At 38.0% G+C, this 23,109-nt stretch overlaps 1 protein-coding gene across 2 annotated transcripts in view; it reads right to left on the minus strand.

Annotated features, from left to right (window-relative positions):
- Positions 1-22,474, minus strand: part of TBX20 (T-box transcription factor 20) — a 151,114-nt gene extending 128,640 nt beyond the window's left edge. For both annotated transcript variants that reach the window (XM_087916824.1, XM_026702219.2), the window contains exons 1-5: positions 22,127-22,474; positions 15,616-15,856; positions 7,948-8,112; positions 4,390-4,498; positions 3,182-3,340 (exon numbers count right to left, since the gene is read on the minus strand). In XM_087916824.1, coding sequence (XP_087772950.1) covers positions 3,182-3,340; positions 4,390-4,498; positions 7,948-8,112; positions 15,616-15,856; positions 22,127-22,256 — 804 coding nt within the window. In that variant the 5' untranslated portion in view covers positions 22,257-22,474. The remainder of the gene's footprint in view (positions 1-3,181; positions 3,341-4,389; positions 4,499-7,947; positions 8,113-15,615; positions 15,857-22,126) is intronic.
- Positions 22,475-23,109: the final 635 nt, after the last annotated feature.

Below are 23,109 nucleotides of genomic sequence, written 5' to 3' on the forward strand. Positions count from 1 at the left end.
TGTAAAATCAATAAAACTTGTTTAAAAAAAAAAAGATTAGCAAAAATCTACCCCAACACAAGCCCCAAATGTTGGAAATGCAAAAAAGTTGATGGTACATTTTACCACATGTGGTGGTAATGCCCTGAGACCAGGACATTCTGGATCCAAATTAAAAACTGGCTACAAGAGATTACTGGTTACCAGATTGAGTTCAGATCAGAAATCTTTCTCCTAGGAATCATTAAAGATCAAATACCAAAAGAAGTAAAATACCTATTGCTGCATATTACAACAGCCGCCAGAATAGCTTTTGCACAAGTATGGAAAACTCCTAATGTCCCTAATGAAGAATTGTGATACTTCTCCATTTGGTGTCCCCACCATTTGAAGCCAATAATTCCCAGATGGAAAAGAGGTCCCAATCACTTTCTTTTCACTGACCTTGTCATCGCTGAATGAAACTTCAGCCAGCTGAACAAGGAAGCTTTGGATGTGGTCACAGGAATCAAATGCTTCCATGAATGCCTTTATGGCAAACCATTTGACCTTGTGACTGATCACAAGCCACTAGTGGGCCTGTTTGCCAGGGACCATCAAATGTCATAAGTTTTGTCCCCTCTCATGCTGCACTGGACTGTGTTCCTAGCTGCATACAGCTACCACCTCTGCATTGGCCAGATAAGATCCTTAGCCATGCTGATGCCCTCAGCCCGCTCCTGACTGTTGTGGAGGATCTGATTCCAGTATCATCAGTTTTATTAATTGACAACCTGGTATCTGGTCCCATTACAGCATTGGAGATTGCTCTACACTCCGCCAAGGATCATGTCATCGTCCAAATGCTCAACTGGGTATGGAGGGGGTGGCCAAAGGGGCCAGTCAGCATAGAATTTCTTCTCTGCCACACTCGGCAACATGAGCTGTCCATTGAATGGGGCTGCCTACTCTGGGGGAGTCATGAGGTGGTATCCTAGAGCCTGTGGTGGCCAGTTTCGAAAGCTCTTCATGTAGCCCCCCCCCCCCCCAAGCATCATGCTGATTAAGGCACTTGCCTGCAGTTATGTCTGGTGGCCCAACTTAGACAAGGCCATTGCTGATTGGGTCTCATCTTGTCAGCCTTGCCAAGAGTCAAGGCCAGCCCCACATCTGCTCCAGCATGTGAGTGGGAAGCACCCAGGACACCTTGGTTGAGGGTGAATATTGACTTTGTGGGGCCATTCTATGGACAGACTTTTATGGTGGTTATGGATGCATATTAAAAATGGCTTGAAGTAGTACTCATGACATCGACCACCTTGGATGCTGTGATCAAAGCCCTTAAAAGGCTGTTTGCAATCCACAGACTGCCAGACACCCTCGTTTCAGACAATGGGCCACAACTCACATCAAGCCAGTTCAAGATGTTCCTGGTGGGTCATGGCATTTGTCATGCCCTGATTGCACCGTTCTACCCTGCTAGCAACAGGCAGGGTGAGCGGATGGTCCAATCAGAAAAGGAAGCACTAGCAAGGATGGGCCTGGGGGACTGGCAAACAAGGATAGATGTGTACCTCCTGGACCAGCACATCACACCAAACTCCACCACCAACAGGAGTCTAGGCAAACTCCTAATGGGTCGCCACCTGTGGACTGACTTGGACCAGCTTCACTCAGATTACTCCTTGGCGATCCCTGAAGTCTCAACCAGCTAGTTCCAATCATTCTCACCAGGCAACCTTGTCTATGCCCACAACTACACCAGGGGCTCTTCCTGGATTCCTGCCCAGGTAGTAGACATTACTGGGCTGTGTTCTTACAGAGTGATACTCGATTGATGTGGCACCGCCACATCAATCAATTGCATGGCACCTCTAAACTTCCATCTGCCACCAGCCAAAATGAACTCCACTAGAGACAACCCCAGCTAAGGATACACCAGCTTAGCCACCACAAACAACAATACTGACAAGGGACTGTGGTGAGTCACAAATGCCTGCTAACTCAGTTCCTCTTGTGTTAGAAGCACCAGTGATCAAGCTCTTGTTGCTGCCACAAGCTGCACCTGAAGCAGTGTCAGCCACTCTGCCTATTCAAGGCTCCAAAGCTATGGGTCTTGAGATGGAACCTCATAGATTGGGATGGACACATTGCTGCCCTAAAGGACTACATATGTTAAATTGTTATTTTGATCACCATAATGCTCCATCTTGGTGGGGAGGGATGTTATGTATTGTACATAGTGTATAGTTGTCAGTGATTTCAGCAAAGTCATTGGCTTCAAGGAAACAGTCGAAACAAACAAGGTAAGAATCCCATGTCTCAGATGCTGGGTTGTATGGAGCAAAAGGCAGTAGTGCAGCCATTTCCCAAGAGACTGGTGTGAACCCCATGCAATCTGGGTTGAGGCATTTATGGTCAATGAAATGGTAGCAACTGTGGATCAGCTCTGGTGATTTAGCTCTGAGGTCAGTTTGCAGTGATCAACTCTTTGCAGCTTCAGCTTCCATTTGATCCCACCTTTGTCACCAGTGTTACATTCTGGGCAAAGAATGGAGGTGAGGCCGGAGTGATTTCTAACAGGTCTTTATTCAATACTGCCTGTGATGCAACTGAACTCCCTTACTGACATAGCTCCTTTTATAGGAAACTGATCAGCCAAACAACCAATCAGGAGAAAGTATTTTCCTATTCCAACAGAGGACCAGAATGAGAACTTCAACTGACAAGTATATACTATATACAATAAATACATCCTCCAAATTTGTATAAGAGATCTATATCAGTTGTTTAAGCAAAGATCTGTGTCCAAATATTACTGAAAATATAAAGGAGAGGGATTGTTTTTATATAAGAAATTGATGTGTTCTGAATGAAAAGTAGCATATTCTGAGGTAAGGCCTGCCAATAATAATTTTTTTGAAAAACATTAATAATGTCATTTCTGACCTTCAGAACTGAAACTCTGCACTGGCCAAGTATTTTTAATATTTCTGTCAGGTATAACATGTAGGACCAAGAAGAGAAGGAGCAAAGCTAGAAGTACTCTTATATTAGGGTGCGGGCCTTTTTAAAAAAAATTAAATTAGATCCCGCTCAGATGTTCTGCTTATATGTACCAGTAGTTAAAGTCTGAGAATGTTTGTATCATTCTGCCCTTATTTGTTATTTGGGTAGAATTTACAAAAGTACAATAGTTAGTGAATTGGGTGAAAACACTCACCAGTTGGTTTTGGTAGGCAGTAACAGCTGTAAACACTGTCTCTGGGAATATAAATGTCCTGAATTCTTCAGATTTCAAGTTAAGCAAGGAGGCTGTGTGATCTTTCTTTTTGATGATATGCACTCTAGGTTGATATTTGTGCATTGAATTTAATATTATCTAGTGAGAATAAGGAGAGAAAGCACAATCAGAATCATTTTCAGTCACCAAATTATATTATCACATCCATTAAAACTGCCAAACCAGAAGGACAAAAAAAGATACGCCAGAAACTTGGCTAGTATCAGAAAAAAACATAGATAATTTGAATCCTGGTCTTAGTCTTAGCCTACTGTATGCCAGTTGCCACAAATTAATTCCACTCCATGAGGTTCAGTAAGAGAAGGATGCTAAAGATTTTAAAATGTAGACAGATAAAAGCCAACATGGTTTTCTTCCTTAGTTTTTGTCACTCAATCAGATTCCCAGAAGGGTTTTGAAAGTCTCAGAGGTACTAGTGCTAGATAGCTTCAAAACAAATAATAAGACTATTTCTACTTAAATTCCCATTTAAATAAATAACAAGGCAAATTACATTTCTTCGTATTCAGTCTTGATGTAGCCAGATATTCAGTATTTATCCTAAATTTAAATATGGAGATTTAATTTTACATCAGGGATGCAAAAGGCTTTTGGTTAAGAGTCACACATGGCATGCTGAGGAACTTGCTCCAATATATGGCAGAATCAAGACAACTTTGGTTTAGTTTAATTAAACTGATATACTATTATGTAATATTATGTAACGATATCTGTAGACATCTAATACTTTCCTGCTTCTATGGGCTAAATGTAAGTTGCTTTCTCAAGTTTTGCATAATTGCAGATTCCAACATTTAGACTTGTTTCATTGTTCTTCAAAACAGATCAAACAAAAAGAAGATAGGATAAATTTTCAGGACAGAAATTCTTAAATAATTAACAGTTAGCTGTTACAGATGGCTAAAAATGGGCTTTCAGAATAGAAGAATAAATTCTAAAATATTTTCTGTGGTGTCAAATATTGTTTCATGCCCCATCCCCTCCTCTCAGCCCATGAAATTTTACAGCTTTTAAAGTTTGCTTAATCATAGGAACTATTGCTGGTTTTTTGGCATTTCCAACAGGTGTGGCTGAAAGGCCCTGAGGGTGGAGCATGGTTTTCCCTTCTCACAGGACCAGGTACTCACATGACCATGCTGATCCAGCTCATTGTTTGTGAGTTTCACTTTTTCAAATGATACCATCTGCTTCAGCATTTGTTCCCCAGTAAATGGAGAATCTGGATGCACATATAGCCTGGAAAGCCAAACAACAAAGCTCATCAAGACCCAGCAAGCAGATAGAAAGATTGATGGATGCTGTCCATAAAACATGAGCACTTAAACTAGTAGACATCATCCTCAAAACTTCAATTCAGTTTGGCTAACTATAGACTCTTCTCTTAAACCCACACATAAGGAAAAAATAGCCAAAGAATAGAAATAAATCTAAATGATACTTAGTTTTAGATGAAAAACTTCTAGAAGGAAATATTCAGCCACGGGATTTTGCAAGATATTTGCACCAAACAAATGAACCAAATAACAAAAGAACATTTTTTTTATTATTAGAAGCTGAATTTTCTGAAAATTGACTCTTTGGATTTTTCCATTCTGAATATTATTTTTCCTTATTCTTTTCTATTGTGACTCATCTTTCCTAATCTTTTAACAATTTTAAATGATGATTTGTCTAAACAGAATAGAAATACTAGTTTCATACATAGAATTGCAGAAGGTGGGAGGTAGACGGAGACTTAAAAAGATAAATCTTAAATAACAGTATGCTAATATTACAGCTTAGAAAGAGGGGAAGTTACCTTTGTTTGATGAAATCAAAGATATTTCAATGTTACAGCCATCTCTCAGTGTTAAAGCATATTCTTTTTATGCTCAAAAACTTCAGGAAAGATTCCCATTATAAATCTGAAAATCTAGCAGTATACATAAATTTAGCACTAAACTATAGGAACCTATTATCTACTATGTTTTCCACATTAATTTGATTATTAAGACAGGTTTTTCTGGCCCTTCATGTATCAATCATATAAAATAATAGGATACTTTCATATTAGGTGATCCAAGAATTCTTCTTTTACCAGCAATCCGAGCAATGATTCACAATGGACTTCTGGCCCTTTGCATTTAAAAATATTAATTAAAAGCTTACATAAAGTAAAAATAAAACAGCTACAGTAAAACATCAATGCATTATTATTCATAAAAATATTATGAAGCCACAGCTTATTATGATCTTGATTCAAAAATGGCTTTTCTGGCATAAAGCACTTTTTTTCTAGCCAGAAAAATAATATAAATTGCAAGAGGGTTCATGAAGAATATAACATTTTCTACTTGCATAGTTTTGACCCTCTCAGAGTATAGAAAAGACTTCATTCCATATTTTTGCTCTTGAAAAATTCTATATCCATATCCCTATATGAATAAGGACACAGCATGGCTTACTTACAAGCACACTGGATAAAACCAATCTGTAGAACAGCAACCTCTGGTGAATTCCACTGAAATCAACAGGAAATTCTAATAAATATGACCAACATAAAACAGACCCACCAAGTACTTCATCTACTGGTCTCATCACAAATAAATGTTTTTATTTAAAGCTGTTATTCCCTGGACCTTTAGAAAGGCTCAGACATATTTTTATCTTTTCATGAATGTTTAATGTTTCCATATATGAAGTTTGGTCTCTATCTTTTTGTCTAAATGGACTACACTGTTTTTCTGTCCCAAAAGCTATTCTGAGCTTGAAATAACAACACATAGGTCAGAATACAATACAATTCTCTTACAACCATTCATTTAGTGACCATTTAAAGTTACAACAGCACTGAAAAAAGTGACATGACCATTTTTCACATTTATGACTTTTGCAGCATTCCCATGATCATGTTATCAAATTTTGGTGCTTGGCAACCACCATGTATTTATAACATTACAACATTCCAAGGTCCTGGGAGTATTATTTGCAACATTCTTGGGGAGCTTCTGACAAGCAAAGACAATGGGGGAAGCTAGATTTGCTTAACAACCATGATTCACTTAATTTCAATTATTCACATAATGATCATGGCAAAAAAATTGTAATATGGGGCACAGCTTACTTAAAAATTGTCTTGCTTAGCAATGAAAATTTTGGGCTCGATTGTTGTAAGTCAAGAACTACCTGTATAGTCAGTGCATAAACAAGAAGTAGAATAAGATATAGTGAATGTTCCCTTCCCCCCATTGACTAATAATTGTTGTTAGAGCAATAGCTCAATTAGAACAGCATTTTTAAAATCATGGATTGAAAAGAGCAAAGGATTGTTTCTTTCATTTAAGGAAAAAGTAAACACTCTGAACTTGCACTTTAGCTATAAAATCTCAGAAAAGATAGAAGAGGTACCAGCAAGCTAGAACTCATAAGGATGGTATCTCTTTCAGACTTTTGATTGGGTTAATAAGGCTATTTAAGCAATGACTCAAAATTGATTTGTTTTTCCTGAAGGAATTTTAACTTCATGCCACATACTGTACACACAAAGTTGGAAAAGAACGATTTAATGGTCATCTGTGATGAAGCATTATGAATGAGAATGCTTTCAAATGATGCTGGATAATCCTGGAAAATCCTTATTTATTATAGAGTTGGCAGATGTACTGCTGAAAGTTATTTCTGTATGAATGTCACCAAAGCTTACCTACATCAATGACTTTTTCTTTCTTTCTGAGTGCCCCTTATAGAAGAAATGAATGTATAGGTCCTTCTGAGATCAACCAATGGAATTTAATTTCATCAACTTGCAAAACACAATTACTACTGTTTCAAAAAAATACATTTGGAAGTAAAAGCTTTAGAACCAAAGTTTTAGAACACAGATGGTGATCATGAAAAGGCAAAGTCAAAACTGCCAAGGCTTAATACTAGAGTTTAACTTTTTCTTTCAATTTAAATCACTGAGGTTTTCAGTTTAATCTGCAATAAGCTCGAATTGGAAAGCAGACAAACACATCACATTAAAAAGGGTTAAAGCTAGTGCAATCAGAGGATAATCTTTTTTTCTGAAGCATGCATACAAAACTTCTTTCCATAATGGTTATGATGGAACCTGTAATAAATGCAACTTCAAAGACTGGAAATTAACAGTTTCTTCAGATTTTAATATTTATGAAATACATTTTGTTCCTTGCAATTTTCTTTACAAGAGATCCTGCCTTGTTCAATAAAGGTTATTCCATAATAAATGGACACAAGTAACAACCTCTCAGTTGTGTTTATTAATTGAGACTAAAAAATAATAGAAAAGGATAACTAAAACATGTGATCTGAAAGATATCTTGAAAAAGAATAGCATTATTTTTCCTCCTGAAAAATAAGTGACTTATTTTAATACAACAAAAATGTTAAGAAAAGAACTGAATAGTTGAACAATAGGTTACATCACTTTGCATATTAGACAAAGGCCTTTTGTTACTGATTAATTTATGCCTAGAAATTTTAAGCATTTCAATGAATGAAAGGGGACAGAAAAGTATATACTGCTTCTGTGTCTGTAGAAACACATTTTGTATCCATAAGCATTCTTTTTCTGCTTATTCAGCTCCTGCTGTAATTTTTGGAAACCAAAGAAAATATTAATAGCAGAGGTGTATATGTGTGCACAAGTGTCTGCATGTATGTACATTATTTTCAAGTGAACTAACCTTGCAGGCAGAGGGGGGTCTGCTTTTCCAGCAACCAGCCAGGAAGATCTATGGTAGGCATATCTGTATCTCTTGTTGTCCACTGGAACAATATCCATAAGCACAATGAACTTGGCTTCTGGATCCACACCAGAAAAGGAAACCCTAATGGTTGGAAACATTCTTCTGAAACAGAAAGAATGAAATGAGAAAAAGAATATGTAAAGAGAATAATCCCTCATAATTGATTTAAGAAAACACAGCCTTACAGCATGGGAGAGAGGGGAAGGGTGTTTTCTTGTAATCTTTGTGTTTGGGGATTTTTAAAATAAGCCTTATTCATTATTCATTCATCTTATTCATTATAAGGCCAATGGACTCAGACTGTGTTGTAATTGACATATATGTCTGCTTTTGTCCCTTCCAGCCCTACTGGCATACACATTTCACAAATGGAAAAGAAGGGAGGCAGGTAAAGATTTCAGAAGGCAATAGAGATTCTCAAGAATTACAGCATTTTCAAAAGCAGAATAATATAGTAATCAACTGAATAGAGATTGTGCAAACACAGAGGGTACTTTTGTTGAGAGACAATTTATGGGCATAGAACCTAACATTGTCACCAGATGCATTTCTCTACACATCTAATGTTATAATATAGAAATAGTTGTAACTCTGGATCTTGAATAAATTGTAGAAATATTACCCATTTAAGCTTCCATGACAGCTGAAGCAAATAATTATTTTCTCTGTATTGCACATATATAGAATAGAATTCTTTATTGGCCAGGTGTGATTGGACACACAAGGAATTTTTCTTTGGTGCATAAACTCTCAGTGTACATAAAGAAAAAATAAATTACATTCAGCAAGAATCATAAGATACACTTAGTAATAGTCATAGGTTACTAATAAGCAATCAAATCATACTAGGGAACAAATAAAACAATATAAATTGTAAAGATACATGTGGTTATAGTTATAAGTTGGAAGAGATAGGTGATAGGAAGGATGAGATGAATAATAGTAATACAGTCTTACTAAATAGTTTGAAAGTGTTATGGGAATTAGTTGTTTAGCAGAATGATCACATTTGGGAAAAATGTTCTTGTGTCTAGTTGTTCTGGTGTTCAATGCCCTATAGCGTCATTTTGAGGGTAGAAGTTGAAACAATTTATGTTCAGGATGTGAGGGATATGTAGATATTTTCACAGCCCTCTTTTTCATTCATGCAGTACACAAGTCTTCAATGGAAGGCAGGTTTGTAGCAATTTTTGTGTGTGTGTGTGTGTGTGTAGTTCTAATTATCCGTTGAAGTCTGTGTCTGTCTTGTTTGGTTGCAGAGCCAAACAAGACCGTTATAGAGGTGCGGATGACAGACTCAATAATTCTTCTGTAGAACTGAATCATCAGTTCTTTGGGCAGTTTGAGCTTCCTGAGTTGGTGCAGAAAGAACATTCTTTGTTGTGCTTTTTTGATGACGTTTTTTATGTTAGGTGTTCATTTTAAGTCTTGAGATAATGATAGAACCCAAAAACTTTAAGGTCTCTACTGCTGATATTGTATTGTCTAGTATTGTAAGAGGTGGTAATATAGGAGGGTTTTTTTTCTGAAATCTACCACCATTTCTATAGTTTTGAGTGTATTTAGTTCAAGATTGTTCTGGTTGCACCACAAGGCTAGTTATTCAACCTCTCATCTGAATGCAGATTTGTTGTCTTGAATGAGACCAATTACTGTTGTATCATCTGCAAACTTCAGTATTTTAACAGGGGGATCCTTTGAGATGCAGTCATTGGTATACAGAAAGAAAAGAATGGAGTAAGCAGACATCCCTGGGGGGCTCCTCTGCTAACTGTACGGGTATCTAACGTGATTTTGCCTAGGTTCATGAGAAACAATCTGGTGTCAGTAACTCATCTTGATTTTCACTTCAGAAATAAAAGGAAAATTTTCGGGAGGTGAAGGAGAGTCAGCAAACTTGCACTAGATATTTTTTAAAAAGGAGAAAATGTCTCAGTGTTGATGAAAATCACACATTTAATATGACTAAATAGCAGAATTCAAATAGGAAAGTGGAAGCAAAATAAGTTTTTATTGATGTGTTTAACTGGTTTTGATTTACATTTTGCTAATTTCCCCATAATTGTAGAGGGAAAGCTCCTTCTTGGTATGTATTTTGGTCTGCTATTTTTTTAAATATTCAGCATTATGGGGGTGGGGATGTTATTGCTGAAAAAGTGCTTTAGAGATGCAAATTATTTAAAAAATTATCTGAATTCATATATTTATCGTGTAACAATTAAGTTACCGATTATCACTGGTAATTATCAGTGCCTGCCCACCTAACAATTTGAAAACATGCAAATTCCAATAGATTAATAGGTACCATTTCAATAGGAAGATAACAGCATTCTGTACAGCCAGGCTGGCCACATGACCATGAAAAATGCCTTCAGATAACACTGGCTCCCATCAAGAAATGGAGATGAGCATGGCACCCTAGAGTTGGACGTGACTGGACAGGGAAACCTTTATCTTAATAAAGTAACTACCTCAGTCTGCAATTTCTTCATTTTATTTACTTCCAACTTGATGTCGCTAAATACTATTCTCTATTCTACACTCTGCATCACTCAATGCATCGATGAAGTAGAATCCAAACTATTAAAGTTTGTCACAACTATAAAGTCCAATTGTATTAATGATTAAGGTGACAATTCAACACACCCCATTCTTTACCTTCCTTTTTCATTAACTTTTAGGCTTCCTTGAATTCTTACATGTTATGAATTATACCTTTATAGTTGGCAGTACCAACACATCTTGTGATTCTTGCAGACCAAAAAAATGTCTGCCAAACGGTTCTGTGAAGAACATTCATAATTAGTATCTAAAAATTTGTCTCAAATAACTTGTGACCAAGGTTACGTTTGGATGTAATGCCAGAAAATTTTACAAGAATCTTTCAAACAACCTCCTCCCAAGGTTTTTTTTTTAAAGCAAGTAAATCTTTTCCATCTGTATCTAATATATACCTTTAATTTAGTGTGGGTATAAATGTTTTTAAAAACAGGTTTCCCCTACAAATATTAAACATCAGGAAACTGACTTACAAGAGACTCATTGTGAGAATAAAATGACAAATGACAATAATTAGTTATTATTCTGAGCCAATGGAGGAAGATAATGTGGTATTAATAAGATCAGGTAAAGTACTTAGATTGCCTTTCTTTAGTCAGTACCATTGATTTGCAAGGATGACTGCACCATAAATCAGCATGAAAACAATAGAGCCAAGATTCAGAATGTTCTCCCATATTGGCTTCTAATTTATACTGGATTGTTTGGTTGGTTTTTCTCGAAGGCCACTATAACAAAAGTAATCCTTATAGTTTTTACCTTCATATTTAATACCAAGGGTAGTATTTAGCCACTCAGCAGGGTTATGGAGTAAACTGATGCAAACAATCCAATGAGAAATAAACAAGTACATTAAATAATCCTGGAAAATTCTTTTAGCTCTGGATGGGACTCCTACATGAAACAGATGCTACAGAAACACGAAAACAATCTAATAAAACTAGTGATCATTTCTTTGTTATACATTCTGTCCTAAACAATGTCATAACTCTTCCATTTATGTGCAGATTGTACTGTAGAGTGAGGAATAACAAAAATATTGGCACAGTAGTGTTGCAGAGTCTCCGATACACACCAGTATTTAATGAACATTTTGGATATGATTCTATGCAGAGTAGGGAGGCTTCTAGACTCTGATGAATTAAATTTCCCAAAGTGTAATACTGGCTTTACTTTCCTTGTTGCAAATACAGTGTGTATTGAATTCCTATCATCCACAGATAACATATTTATTTAGTAAAAAAGCAACAGATTGTTATTATCAACTCAGCAGTTGGAGCTGAGAGGACTAATAGGTTAACATATCTAAGGCCTGGGATGGCTGTTTTGATCTTCAAAATTGGCTCAATCCTATTTTGTTGTTCTGATTGCAAGAAACTAAAAACTGCTACTCCTCTGAAAATTGTTTCTGGTAAAATTCTCTCTATACCACCTTCCTCATTTTACAAGGGTTCTATCTAATTCATAAATTAGATTTGTTCCATTAAAATTATGGCTTGTTTTACAAAGATTTTCACTGTAGTCACTCTACTGCTTTCACTGAAATATGCTTTTCTACTTCAAATTTCTTATTTTTATTTTACCTTAAATAAAAAATTCAACTGAAGATTTGCAGTACATTTTAATATACGAATGTAGTATAGCTCTTCAAATTGAAACAGAAAGTAACGTGAGACAATTTCTGATGGCTTACATTATACATTAATGAGCAATAGTAACTTTTCAGAGTCTGCTGTGGGTTAAAGGGCAAGTGTCCAATGTATGTTTATCACTGTGAGACTTTGACATCACTATTAGTGCTTGTGTGAAACAGCCATCACAGATCAAAAATAGACCAAAAAGAACCATGTTATCTGACAACACTTCAAATGTAACACTTTTCTGTGGTGGCAATTATCCATTTAGCTGTGTGTCACTCAGTACTGTGGTGTAATAAAGCAATGACACAGTGAACAAATCAGCACCACTTTATTGTCTGACAAGATTTCTAGCACAGACTAGATGTTTAAATAATCAGAGGGATACATGTCTGGCTTCCCTTCCATGCTTGTTCATAGACAATTTTAAATAAACTTAGCAAATGTTTTCTTCCACAAAGTCAAGTCAATCCAATTTTCATTAAAACTCAACTCAAAGCTAACTTTCCTGTAGCCATGTGCCTGGTGGTGCTTTCCATGGAGCTGGTACATATCAGAGTGTGCTTCCCCTGGGAACTACGTAATAGTTTTTTAAAAATGTATTTCTTCCTATATTTTTACTGCTTCAAATACATGATTCCATGCAGCGTACAGACCAAGGTCATTATAAAAACAATTGAGCTGCTTAATACTACCAGAGGCCTAATTACCAAAGGGAAAAGAAAAGAAAAGAAAAAAGAAAAGAAAAAAGCAGTGCTCTTCTGAATGCTAAGAGCAAATTCCCCTGCTCTGGGGTTTCAGGGCCTGACCTAGCTTGTTGTTATTGTTAGTTGTGAATTCGTGTCTGACCCATCGCTACCCCATGAACAATGTTCCTCCATGCCTTCCTGTCCTCTACCATCCTCCGGAGTCCATTTAAGCATGTGCCTACTGCTTTAGTGACTCCACCCAGCCACCTCATTTTCTGCCATCCTTTTCTTCTTTTGCCCTCAATCTTTCCCAGCATTAGGCAAACTCCTTGCCAAACTCCTTTTCCAATTTTGAACTAATCAATGGTTCTGTTTCCGTTCTCACTGTTGCTTCTTGACCCCATATAGGTTTCCCAAGAGACAAATAAGATGGTCTGATATTCCTATATCTTTAAGGACTTGCCACAATTTGTTGTGATCCACACAATCAAAGGCTTTAGGGAACTCCCTATCTTTCTCCATGATCCAGCATATGTTGGCAATTTAATCTCTAGTTCCTCTGCCTCTTCGAAATCCTGCCTGTACTTCTGGTAGTTCTCAATCCACATACTGCTGGAGCCAAGCTTGTAGGATTTTGAGCATAACTTTGCTAGCGTGTGAAATGAATGCAGTGGTGCAGTAGTTTGAACATTCTTTGGCATTGCCCTTCTTTGGAATTGGAATGTAAACTGACTTTTTCCAATCCTGTGGCCACTGTTGAGTTTTCCAAATTTGCTGGCCAATTGAGTGTAGCACTTTTACTGCATCATCTTTTAAGAGTTTGAATAGCTCAGCTGCAATATTATCATATCCACTAGCTTTGTTGTTGCTCAGATTTCCTAAGGCCCATTTGACTTCAGATTCTAGGATGTCTGGCTCATGGTCAGTGGTCACTCCATTGTGGTTATCAGGGACATTAAGCTTGTTCCTGTAGAGTTCTTCTGTGTAGTTTTCCTACCTCTTCTTAATCTCTTCTATCTGTTAAGTCCTTGTCATTTTGGTCCTTTATCATGCCTATCTTTGCATGAAACATTCCCTTCATATCTCCAATTTTCTTGAAGACATCTCTGGTCCTCCATATTCTATTGTTTTCTTCTATTTCTTTTCACTGTTCATTTAAGAAGGCATTCTTATCTCTTCTAGCTATTCTCTGGAATTCTGCATTCAATTGGGTGTATCTTTCTCTTTCTCCCTTGCCTTTCACTTCCTCTCTTAAGCTATTGGCAAAGTTTCCTCAGATAGCCATTTTTCTTCCTTGCATTTCTTTTTCTGTGGGATGGTTTTAGTTGCTACCTCTTGTACAATGTTGCAAACCTCCACCCATACTTCTTCAGGCACTCTATCAGATCCAATTCCTTAAATCTATTTGTCACCTCTACTGTATATTCATCAGGGATATGATTTAGTTCATACCTGAGTGGCCTAATGCTTTTCCTTACTTTCTTCAATTGAAGCCTAAATTTTGCAACAAGAAGCTCATGATCTGAGCCACAGTCAGTCCTGGTCTTGCTTTTTACTAACTGTATAGAGCTTCCCAATCTTTGGCTGCAGAGCACGTAATCAATCTTATTTCTGTGTTGACCATCTTATGATGTCCATATGTAGACTTGTATCTTGGATTGTTGGAAAAGAACGTCTACTATGACCATCATATTCTCTTGACAAAATTCTATTAGACTGTGCCCTGCTTCATTTTGCACTCCACTTGCCTGTTATTCCATTTATCTTTTGGCTTCCTACTTTAGCATTCCAATACCCCATGATAATTATTTTTTAGTGTCAATTCTATAAGGCGCTGTAGGGCTTCATAGAACTGATCAATTTCATCCTCTTCAGCACCAGTGGTTGGGGCACAGACTTGGACTACTGTGATATTGAATGATTTGCCTTGGATTCGAACTGAGATCATTCTGTCATTTTGGGGATTATATCCCAGTATTGCTTTTCCTATTTTTTTTTTTATTGACTATGAGGGCTGCTCCATTTCTTCTGAAGGATTCTTGCCCACAGTAGTATACCTGATCATCTGAATTCACCCATTCCTGTCCATTTTAGTTCACTGATTCCTAAGATGTCGATGTTCAGTCTTGTCACCTTGTTTGACCACATCCAGCTTACCTTGATTCCTGGATCTTACATTCCAGGTACCTATGCAGTATAGCTCTTTACAGTATCAGACTTTCCTTTCACCACCAGATACATCCACAGCTGAGAGTTCTTTCAGCTTTGGTCCAGTCGCTTCATTCTTACTAGTGCTACTAGTACTAACCCTCTGCTCTTCCCCACTAGCATATTGGACATCTTCCAACATGAAGGGCTAATCTTTCAGTGTTTTTGCCTTTTGGTACTGTCCATAGGGTTTTCATGGCAAATATACTGGGTTGCCATTTCCTTCTCCAGTGGATCATGTTTTGTCAGAGCTCTCTGTTTATGACCTGTCTATCTTGGGTGGCCCTGCATGGCATAGCTCATAGCTTCATTGAGCTATGCAAGCCCTTTGCCACAACAAGGGAGTAATCCATGAAGGAGGTTTAAGCTTAAGCTGTGCTAAAACTACAAATTCCAGAAATCCCAGCAATTGTCACTTTTCCTAAGCAATTGTAGAAAATTATCACACGTCTGAATAGTACCAGCTGTGGGTAATATGCCCCAAACCCTGCCAAGCAATATTCCAGTCTTACCTTCCTGATTTTGTGATTATCATCTCAGTCCCTAGTTCATGGAATTTGTCCCAAAGGTCTTTAGTTTCCAAATTGCAGGAGATCTTAGCCATCTCCTCACTAGGAATAACTGGAGTGGTGGGGATTAGTGGCTCTGTGCAGAGAGAGGAAGGGCTGCTACTGCTGCTGAAATCCCCATGGGTGTCCAAGTTTGGCAAATCACTCAGAGGCTGAGAACAAGATGAATTCTCCACGAATTGCTCTGAAAAGAGGACAAAAAGAAAAGCAAGAGGCTGGTGAGAAGATCCACCATGGTTTTGTGTGTGGGAGGGCTGCAAGTAGCTGATCTGGCTGGTTGCACATAAAGCTGCAATCCCAGAGCTGTAGACTAGAATTTAAAGATGACCAAAACTATTATAAGAATCCAATGGCAATATGCTCCTATGGAGCTGTCTACTCATGGAGTCTCCTTGAGTCAAGCTCCATGGAGGGAAAGCTTCCCAACTTAATTAAATAAAGCCAAAACAAATGTGGCTGGACTAATCAGAAATGAAGCTGACTGATTCCAATATCAAGTAAAAACCTGGACATGAAACTGACCAGCTTTGGGAAAATACTTTCAAAGCCCAGAAATGAAACTGAACAAATTTTAAAATGACTTCCTTTTGATCGATAAATGAGGCTTCAACTTTATATAGTTTATTATCTCCTTCCCATTTCTCCCTTAAGAGAGATCAGTGGTGATATTCAGCCAGTTCTGACAGGTTCTGCAGAACCGGTAGTGGAAATTTTGAGTAGTTTGGAGAACCGGCAAATACCATCTCTAGCCCCACCCCCATCTATTCTCTGCCTCCTGAGTCCCAGTTGATCAGCTGGTCTTCTTTTGTTGCCCTGCACAGGAGAACAGAGCTGGAAAGCAGGTTAGTGGGGTGGGGAAGGAATTGAAATTTTGAAGTATCCTTCCCCTGGAGTGGGGTGGAAATGGGGATTTTACAGTATCTTTCCCCTGCCATGCCCACCAAGCCATGCCCACAGATCTGGTAGTAAAATAATTTGAATACCACTAGGAGAGATCATTAACAATCGGAAAGCTGAGCACTGGAACTCCAGCAGAAATTTAGCACTCCTGAATTTTAGGTTAAGAATTTCTAAAACTAAAAGAAATGGATTTATGTTAATCTTCTCCAGAAAATGAAACAAAAGGACTGATCAATTTTACACAATAAATTCACTCCAATGTCTAATAATCATGGCAGCTTTTGTGAACTTGGCTTTTAATAAAATTTGTTAGTCGGAAAAGATACTGCCAGACTGATATTTTTTCCTTAACACAGCTTTCTTCTTACAATGGAAATCAACAGTAATGGAAAGGGGTGGGGAAGGGAGAAAAAGAAAGAAAGAAGTCATCTAGTGGGGTTCTGCTTCTGTTTTTACATCTTGTTGATTCTGCAAGATTTTAATTCAGAAAAAAATAGCCTATTCTCCAAATATATTTGCATTTATAATTGGATTTACAATATTCCCATGAATGGCCAAGTGTCAATGCCAGTGAATAGAAGGATCAAAATCCCCATCAAAATCTGGCAGAAAATCCAGGAACTGTTTAGATAGAAACATTTATAGGTTTATGCAATTCCTAGTTGATTTTTATCCTTGCATAAAGAAAGCTAGATTATCAGAGCAGCTACTATATCCAGTTTTCTACTTATAGAGGTACTTGCTAGTTAAACAGCATTCAGTAACAAAATTATAGAGCAATTTCAGCATCTCACAAAATGTTGGGAGGTCAGAATAATTCAAACAGTGGCTGTTATATGTCTTTAATTTCAATTATTTTTGAGGGGAAAAAAGATTTTCCTACATGAATTGCCCAGAAGAATTTTAGACCACACATAGCTAGTTGCAGTGTGCAGCCACTTCTCTTGTGGGATTTATTTATTTATTTAGCACGTTTTAGCAGGGATCATTAAGGTGGCAGCCTGCCTTCTCTGTGAACATTTTTTTCAAACTTCCGAGCTGCCGACCTCAGCTGTGCACAGGCCCAGCGTGAGCCTTACCACGTGAGCCACCGCAGCCCCCTCTCTTGGGAAACAACATAAAAGTGAAAATAAGCTATCACTGATCATAGATGGACAATGGGAGTGCTACTGGTTTTAAATAATATTTTATGAATTCCCAGAACCTTGGTCAGGAATCATTGGTTTAACTGGGTGTTGTCTTTAGGAAACTTGTTGGATATATGTTACAAATCTGGTTTATTCAGCAGGTGGTTTTACAGCGCAGAGGCAGCCCTGTCAATAGGTCCAACTGTAACAATATTTAGATTTCAGAGATATATTAATAGTGTCATTTTAAAAACATTTTCTAGAGGTCAGTGAACACAATGACATTTAATTCCAATCTGTGATGCAGATTGCATCACTTAAATATGTGGCCACTTTCCTCCAAAAATGGCTGCTTTAGAAGAGGCTTGCTCACTGAGAACTTAACCATACTTGATTCACTTAATTTCAGTTTTCTGGAAACATTGCTCAATCATAATGGAATCAAGTTGGGTAGGTTCATATAGCCCACTAGTTGCTGACTTCCCATAAATCTGCTTGCAAGATTGTTAGAAGAAAAGCAGAATGGAAAACCCTGCCCAGTACTTTGAGTTGTTAAAGAAAAATCTAGAATATAGATGAGCCTTGTGCAAAATAATTGCAGACCCACAATCTTGCAGTCAAAATGAACTCATGAAACCTTTACTTCATTTTACTCTGATTTGACTTTCCCCTCATTAGGAAGAAGAGACTGTATGAAACAGTGGAGGAGCAAGTCTGGATAAATCCAGATTCAAATCTTGGTTTCTACCAAGAATGCCAGAAACTGACCCATAGATTTTTAGCCCAATCTTTTAGAATAGTCAAGATAAATGGGAAACAGAGAAAACCTTGAGCTCCATGAAGGAAGGGCAGGCTACACATTCAATTAAAAGACAAAAATAGGGAAGAATTGGGGAGATGGTCACTCCAACAATTGTCAAGATACCCAGAAGGCAGTCCACCTAGCTAGCTCAAAACTGCCAGAAACCATGTGCTTAAGTCTGCTTAATGGTTAATACACCACTGGGGAGGGGGTCCTGGACTAATAGGATCCATGCTGTGTAAGCACATTAGATGATGCCTTGGTTTCCAAGTCATGGGAATCAGGGAAATAAATGAGTGAAATGCCCAAGACAATCTTTGGCATTTTCTCATGAGTGATTTACAACTTCACTGGTCGCAATGGTTGGGTGATGCTATAAATCACAATCAGCTTTCAGCACTCTACAAATTTAGATGAGGTGACTTTTTCCTGAGTAGATGCACACCAGACAGCAGTTTGGAAATGTCCAGTGCCTGTAGAATATTAGGTGCTATAAAGAGCTTCTAGAGAATTGTGATATCTCAGACCAATGACTAACAAATACTGACTTTTCTGGAATCCCTAAGACTGAAGATAATCCCAAATGCTTATTCTGACTTTTTTAATGTTTATTCCTCTGGAATCCCGATTTTCCCAGGGGCAAGCTCCTGGGAAATAAACAGCTCACAACTATTCAGATGTTTGAAATTCATCTTATTGGCAAAGTCCACTTAAAAGTTGAATGTTTGACTGTCTGAAACTAGCATGTCTGAATCAGTCCAGCATGAAATTATATTCCTTTCATAATGTTATTTACCGGGAACAAATAATTCTCATGTCCAAGAAATTAATAGTAATAAAGGAACCAAGTTCGTTTTTCTGGAACTCTACCTGACTGACCTGGTCAAAAATAACATATTTCACTTAAGCCCCAGTTCCACCCCCAATTCAGCCAACAATAGAAAATCTTCTTGATCTCAAACCTGCCTTATTTGCAAATCTTTCTTGAGACTGCAGTGCAGTCTGAAAAGCAGAAATCAATTTTTAACCCAGAAATTACACTAGAAAACTTCTTATCTAAGCAATTGTAAATTTAAATAAAATCAAGCAGCATTGGGTCAGCATCTGCAGGGTCTGCCGCCTAGAAGATATTCAGCAGTCAGAACTCCTAAAAATGGAATGAACTGGATCAGGCCACTGAACCATTTAGCCCAGATGTAAAGGACAGAAATCCTTTGTTGCTCTTTAGAGAAATGTGGCAAATAACTTACTTCATGCTCATCAAATAAATATGGCAAAGCCTGGAAGGTCTATTTGGCTTAACAGGGTAGGAGAACTTGGATGGATCCAGGCGAGCGTCCCATTGATGTCAGTGGATATCTCTCTCCCCTCCCTCCCCCCCTCTCTATATGGAAGCTCGCAACTAAAAAAAAGGGCTTCCTACACAGAGATCAACAGGGACAGGATACAAACAAGAGTCCGTCCCATCGACTTCAATACTTGGGCTTAACTAATAAAACAGAATATCCCCTATCACTCAGCTTATTTCCCAGTTGTCCTATACAAAGTCTAGTAGATTTTAAAGCGGCTCTGTATAATTTGGCTCTTTGCGAGTCAATTCTAAAGTTTTTTTTATGTTTGTTTTGAAAACTGTAATGAAAGGAAGAAACTCACATTTCTAGGAGCCCAGCCAGGAGAAAAACAGATATGCAATCGTACTCTTTTATAGCTAAAAACAACAACATCCAACCTATTTTCTGTCTGTTCTGCATTTATCGGAGCTCACACCTCATTAAAAAAAACTTTCAGAAAACTTCATCTCCAAAAAGATAAAAAGGCAGTTTAAGGCATTTTAAAGTTCTCCGCAGTTAATTAAAAAGGAATATTTTTTAACACAGGTTTTGTTTATATGGTCACTTTTTAACATAAGACTGAAAGTATCCCCCACCCCCCAATTGCTCTTTGAAAAATGTGTTCAGTTTTTGTAGAATGCACTATTTTCTCTAGTAGTTAGGAAGGCGGATAACGAAGCAGAAGAGAGAAGTGTTTCCTTTTTTTGCTCAGCAATGTTTGTGAACAACTCTAAAGACAGTGTTGTGGCTGCTATGTCATGGCTTTATTTTTTGCAAGTTTTCAAAACAAAATTATGGAAAATCGTTTAAAGGTAATAACTGGAGGAAAATTGGCTTTTTAAAAGGAAATCCATCAGGGCGGAGATCTATTAAAGTTTGTGAAAAATACCACCAACTCATTCAGCTTCAATCATTTTTTAAATGTTCTTGTCCTTAAGTTTGTACACTGTTTCAAGGCTGATAGCAATTTCTCTTAAAAATCATGGATACATTTCCAAATGGAAATCTTAAGGATCTGACAATAAATTGATGGATTTAAAGCTCCAATCAGGAATTGTTTATTAGATGAAAAAAAATCCCCTTGAATTCAGCCAGTATTGTTTGCAATTCGGAGTAAATCCAATTATCTTAGCACCACTCCCTGAACGTTAGTAAATACACTGATTCATTCTATGTGATTGCGTTCCTTCATCAGCAATATAGAGCGCAAAGAGTTCCAGCAATTATCTGGAAATCGGTCCTACTTGAAACCAAGGATACTTGTTCTCACTACAATGATTGGGGGCAGATCTTGTTTATTCAAATTATGGTCTGATTCTGTGCCTTCATATTTGGAAACAAGACCCACTAATTTAAATGGGACTTTCAGTGTCATTCTATGTTCTCACATCGCCAGTATTCCAGAATAGTACGTCCATTATATTATTCTTATGGTGGGAATTGGAATGTCATCGATTCCCCTTACTGTATGTAGCCTTGTACGTTTCTATCGAATGCCCAACAATTATAAGAGGCTGTATAGATCCTTGTACTTTAAAATGCAGCCAAGTGTCAATGGGGCAGAACTTTGATTAATTTTATAAGGCAGGAATTACAAAATAAGGTGGACGAAGAAAACGGATTTTCGTTCTATTTTTTTTGGCTGCTGAACCATGGTGATTTTGCGGACTTGGGAGTCCCTAGCATAAGGTAATCAAAGCTTATTTTCCTATCAGTTCGACTTTTAGGAAAGTACTAGCAAGGGCTTCTTCGTTTTGGAATTAGGTTAGTTTTGAAAGATAAACTTTGTTTCGATTTAATATGCTCAAACAAATATCACCTTTGAATGCTTTCTTTAAACATGAAATACTTTTGCGTGTACCTAGCACAATTTAAAACCAAGGGCAGGTGAATTCCGCAACAAATTCACTCTTAAGGGCAACTTTTCTCAGATACAGATTTTCTTATCTTTTGGATGTTACTAAGAAAAGTTTGTGCTAGAAACAATAGATATTCGTTAAAATTCTGCTTGTTGGTGGGGATCTGAAATTTCAAATTGTACGAACTGCTTCGGTTTCATCCCCTACCATTCTCAATCATTAGGTCAAATAGGAGTGAATCCAAGATTGTCTTTAAGAGTCACAAGTTCGCTAGCTCTGCAAGGATACCTAGGATAAAAATAAGTTCTGACCAACCCTCTTTAAAAGCTAAGCTATCAACCAAATCCAGTTGACCTCCGTCTGCTCAGAATCAAATCCTTCTAAATTCCACAACCCCACCCCCCGAACGCCGGGCGATCCCGAAACTGGACTTACCCAGAGGCTTAAGGGTGTTCTCTTTGGAGTTTTTTTTCTCTTTGGGGTTTCCGCTTGACATGAGCGCCGCGATGGAGAAAGCGTTCGCACGGGAGGAGAGCTGAGGTTTGGGAGACGCGGTGTACTCCATGACTCCGAGACAGCGGTGGCTAAAATCGCAAAACCTAACCACACTCACCCCTGAGTGCTCCACCTTTTTCTGTACCGGTACCGGCGTCGGTCCAAACAAAAGGGAGGAGAGCCAAGCCGGTCCTCAGATAAGGCAGCACTGGAAAGGACAAACCTCGAGAGCTGGGCAGTTATGCGGTGCTCATCTTTTCGCTGAACCCGGAGCATGGGTTCGAGTTGGCGGCAATGAGCGCTAGAGACAATTCAGTGGAGCAGCTCCTCCGCCTTAATTTGATGGCTGCCTAGATCCTATCGTCTGTCAGCCAATCAGCACGTGGCTACGTCAAGACCCCTTGATCCCACCAGAGGAGAGAGAATGGAGAGGGGAGGAGGAGAAGAAGGACAGGGGCAGGAGTGCTCTCAGCTCGGCTCTGATTGCAACAAAACTGGTTCGTGGAGCAAGATGTTTTGGACCAGAATCAGTCCAGTCGGGCAATTGAAGGCACGAAATGAATCTGTTTTTTCGGAGCAGCTTTATAGGAAATCAAGTACAATTAAATTTCAGTGAGACTGCAATTTATTTCTCACTATTTATCAGTTGGGAATTGCTTCGAAGTAAGTCGATCGGTCAAACCGACTAAGCAACCAACTTCTTCATGCAAAGTAGCCCCGCCTGCTTGCTCACACCAAGCACATCTGGGCTCGGGGTTTGCAGTCAGTGTCAACTTCTCAATAGGTTTTGCTATGTATACCCCGATATTCTAAAACAGAGGTTTCGTAGGCAAGATTTAAAATATACTTTCTTCCCATGGAAATCAACAGTGCCCCAGTCCCGCCTAAGAAGTAACTGAGGTTTAAGTCTGAAAACTTCATTT

Source organism: Pseudonaja textilis, chromosome Z (genome assembly GCF_049901715.1).
Source record: "Pseudonaja textilis isolate UNSWEBS1 chromosome Z, rPseTex1.2, whole genome shotgun sequence".
Taxonomy (NCBI): domain Eukaryota; kingdom Metazoa; phylum Chordata; class Lepidosauria; order Squamata; family Elapidae; genus Pseudonaja; species Pseudonaja textilis.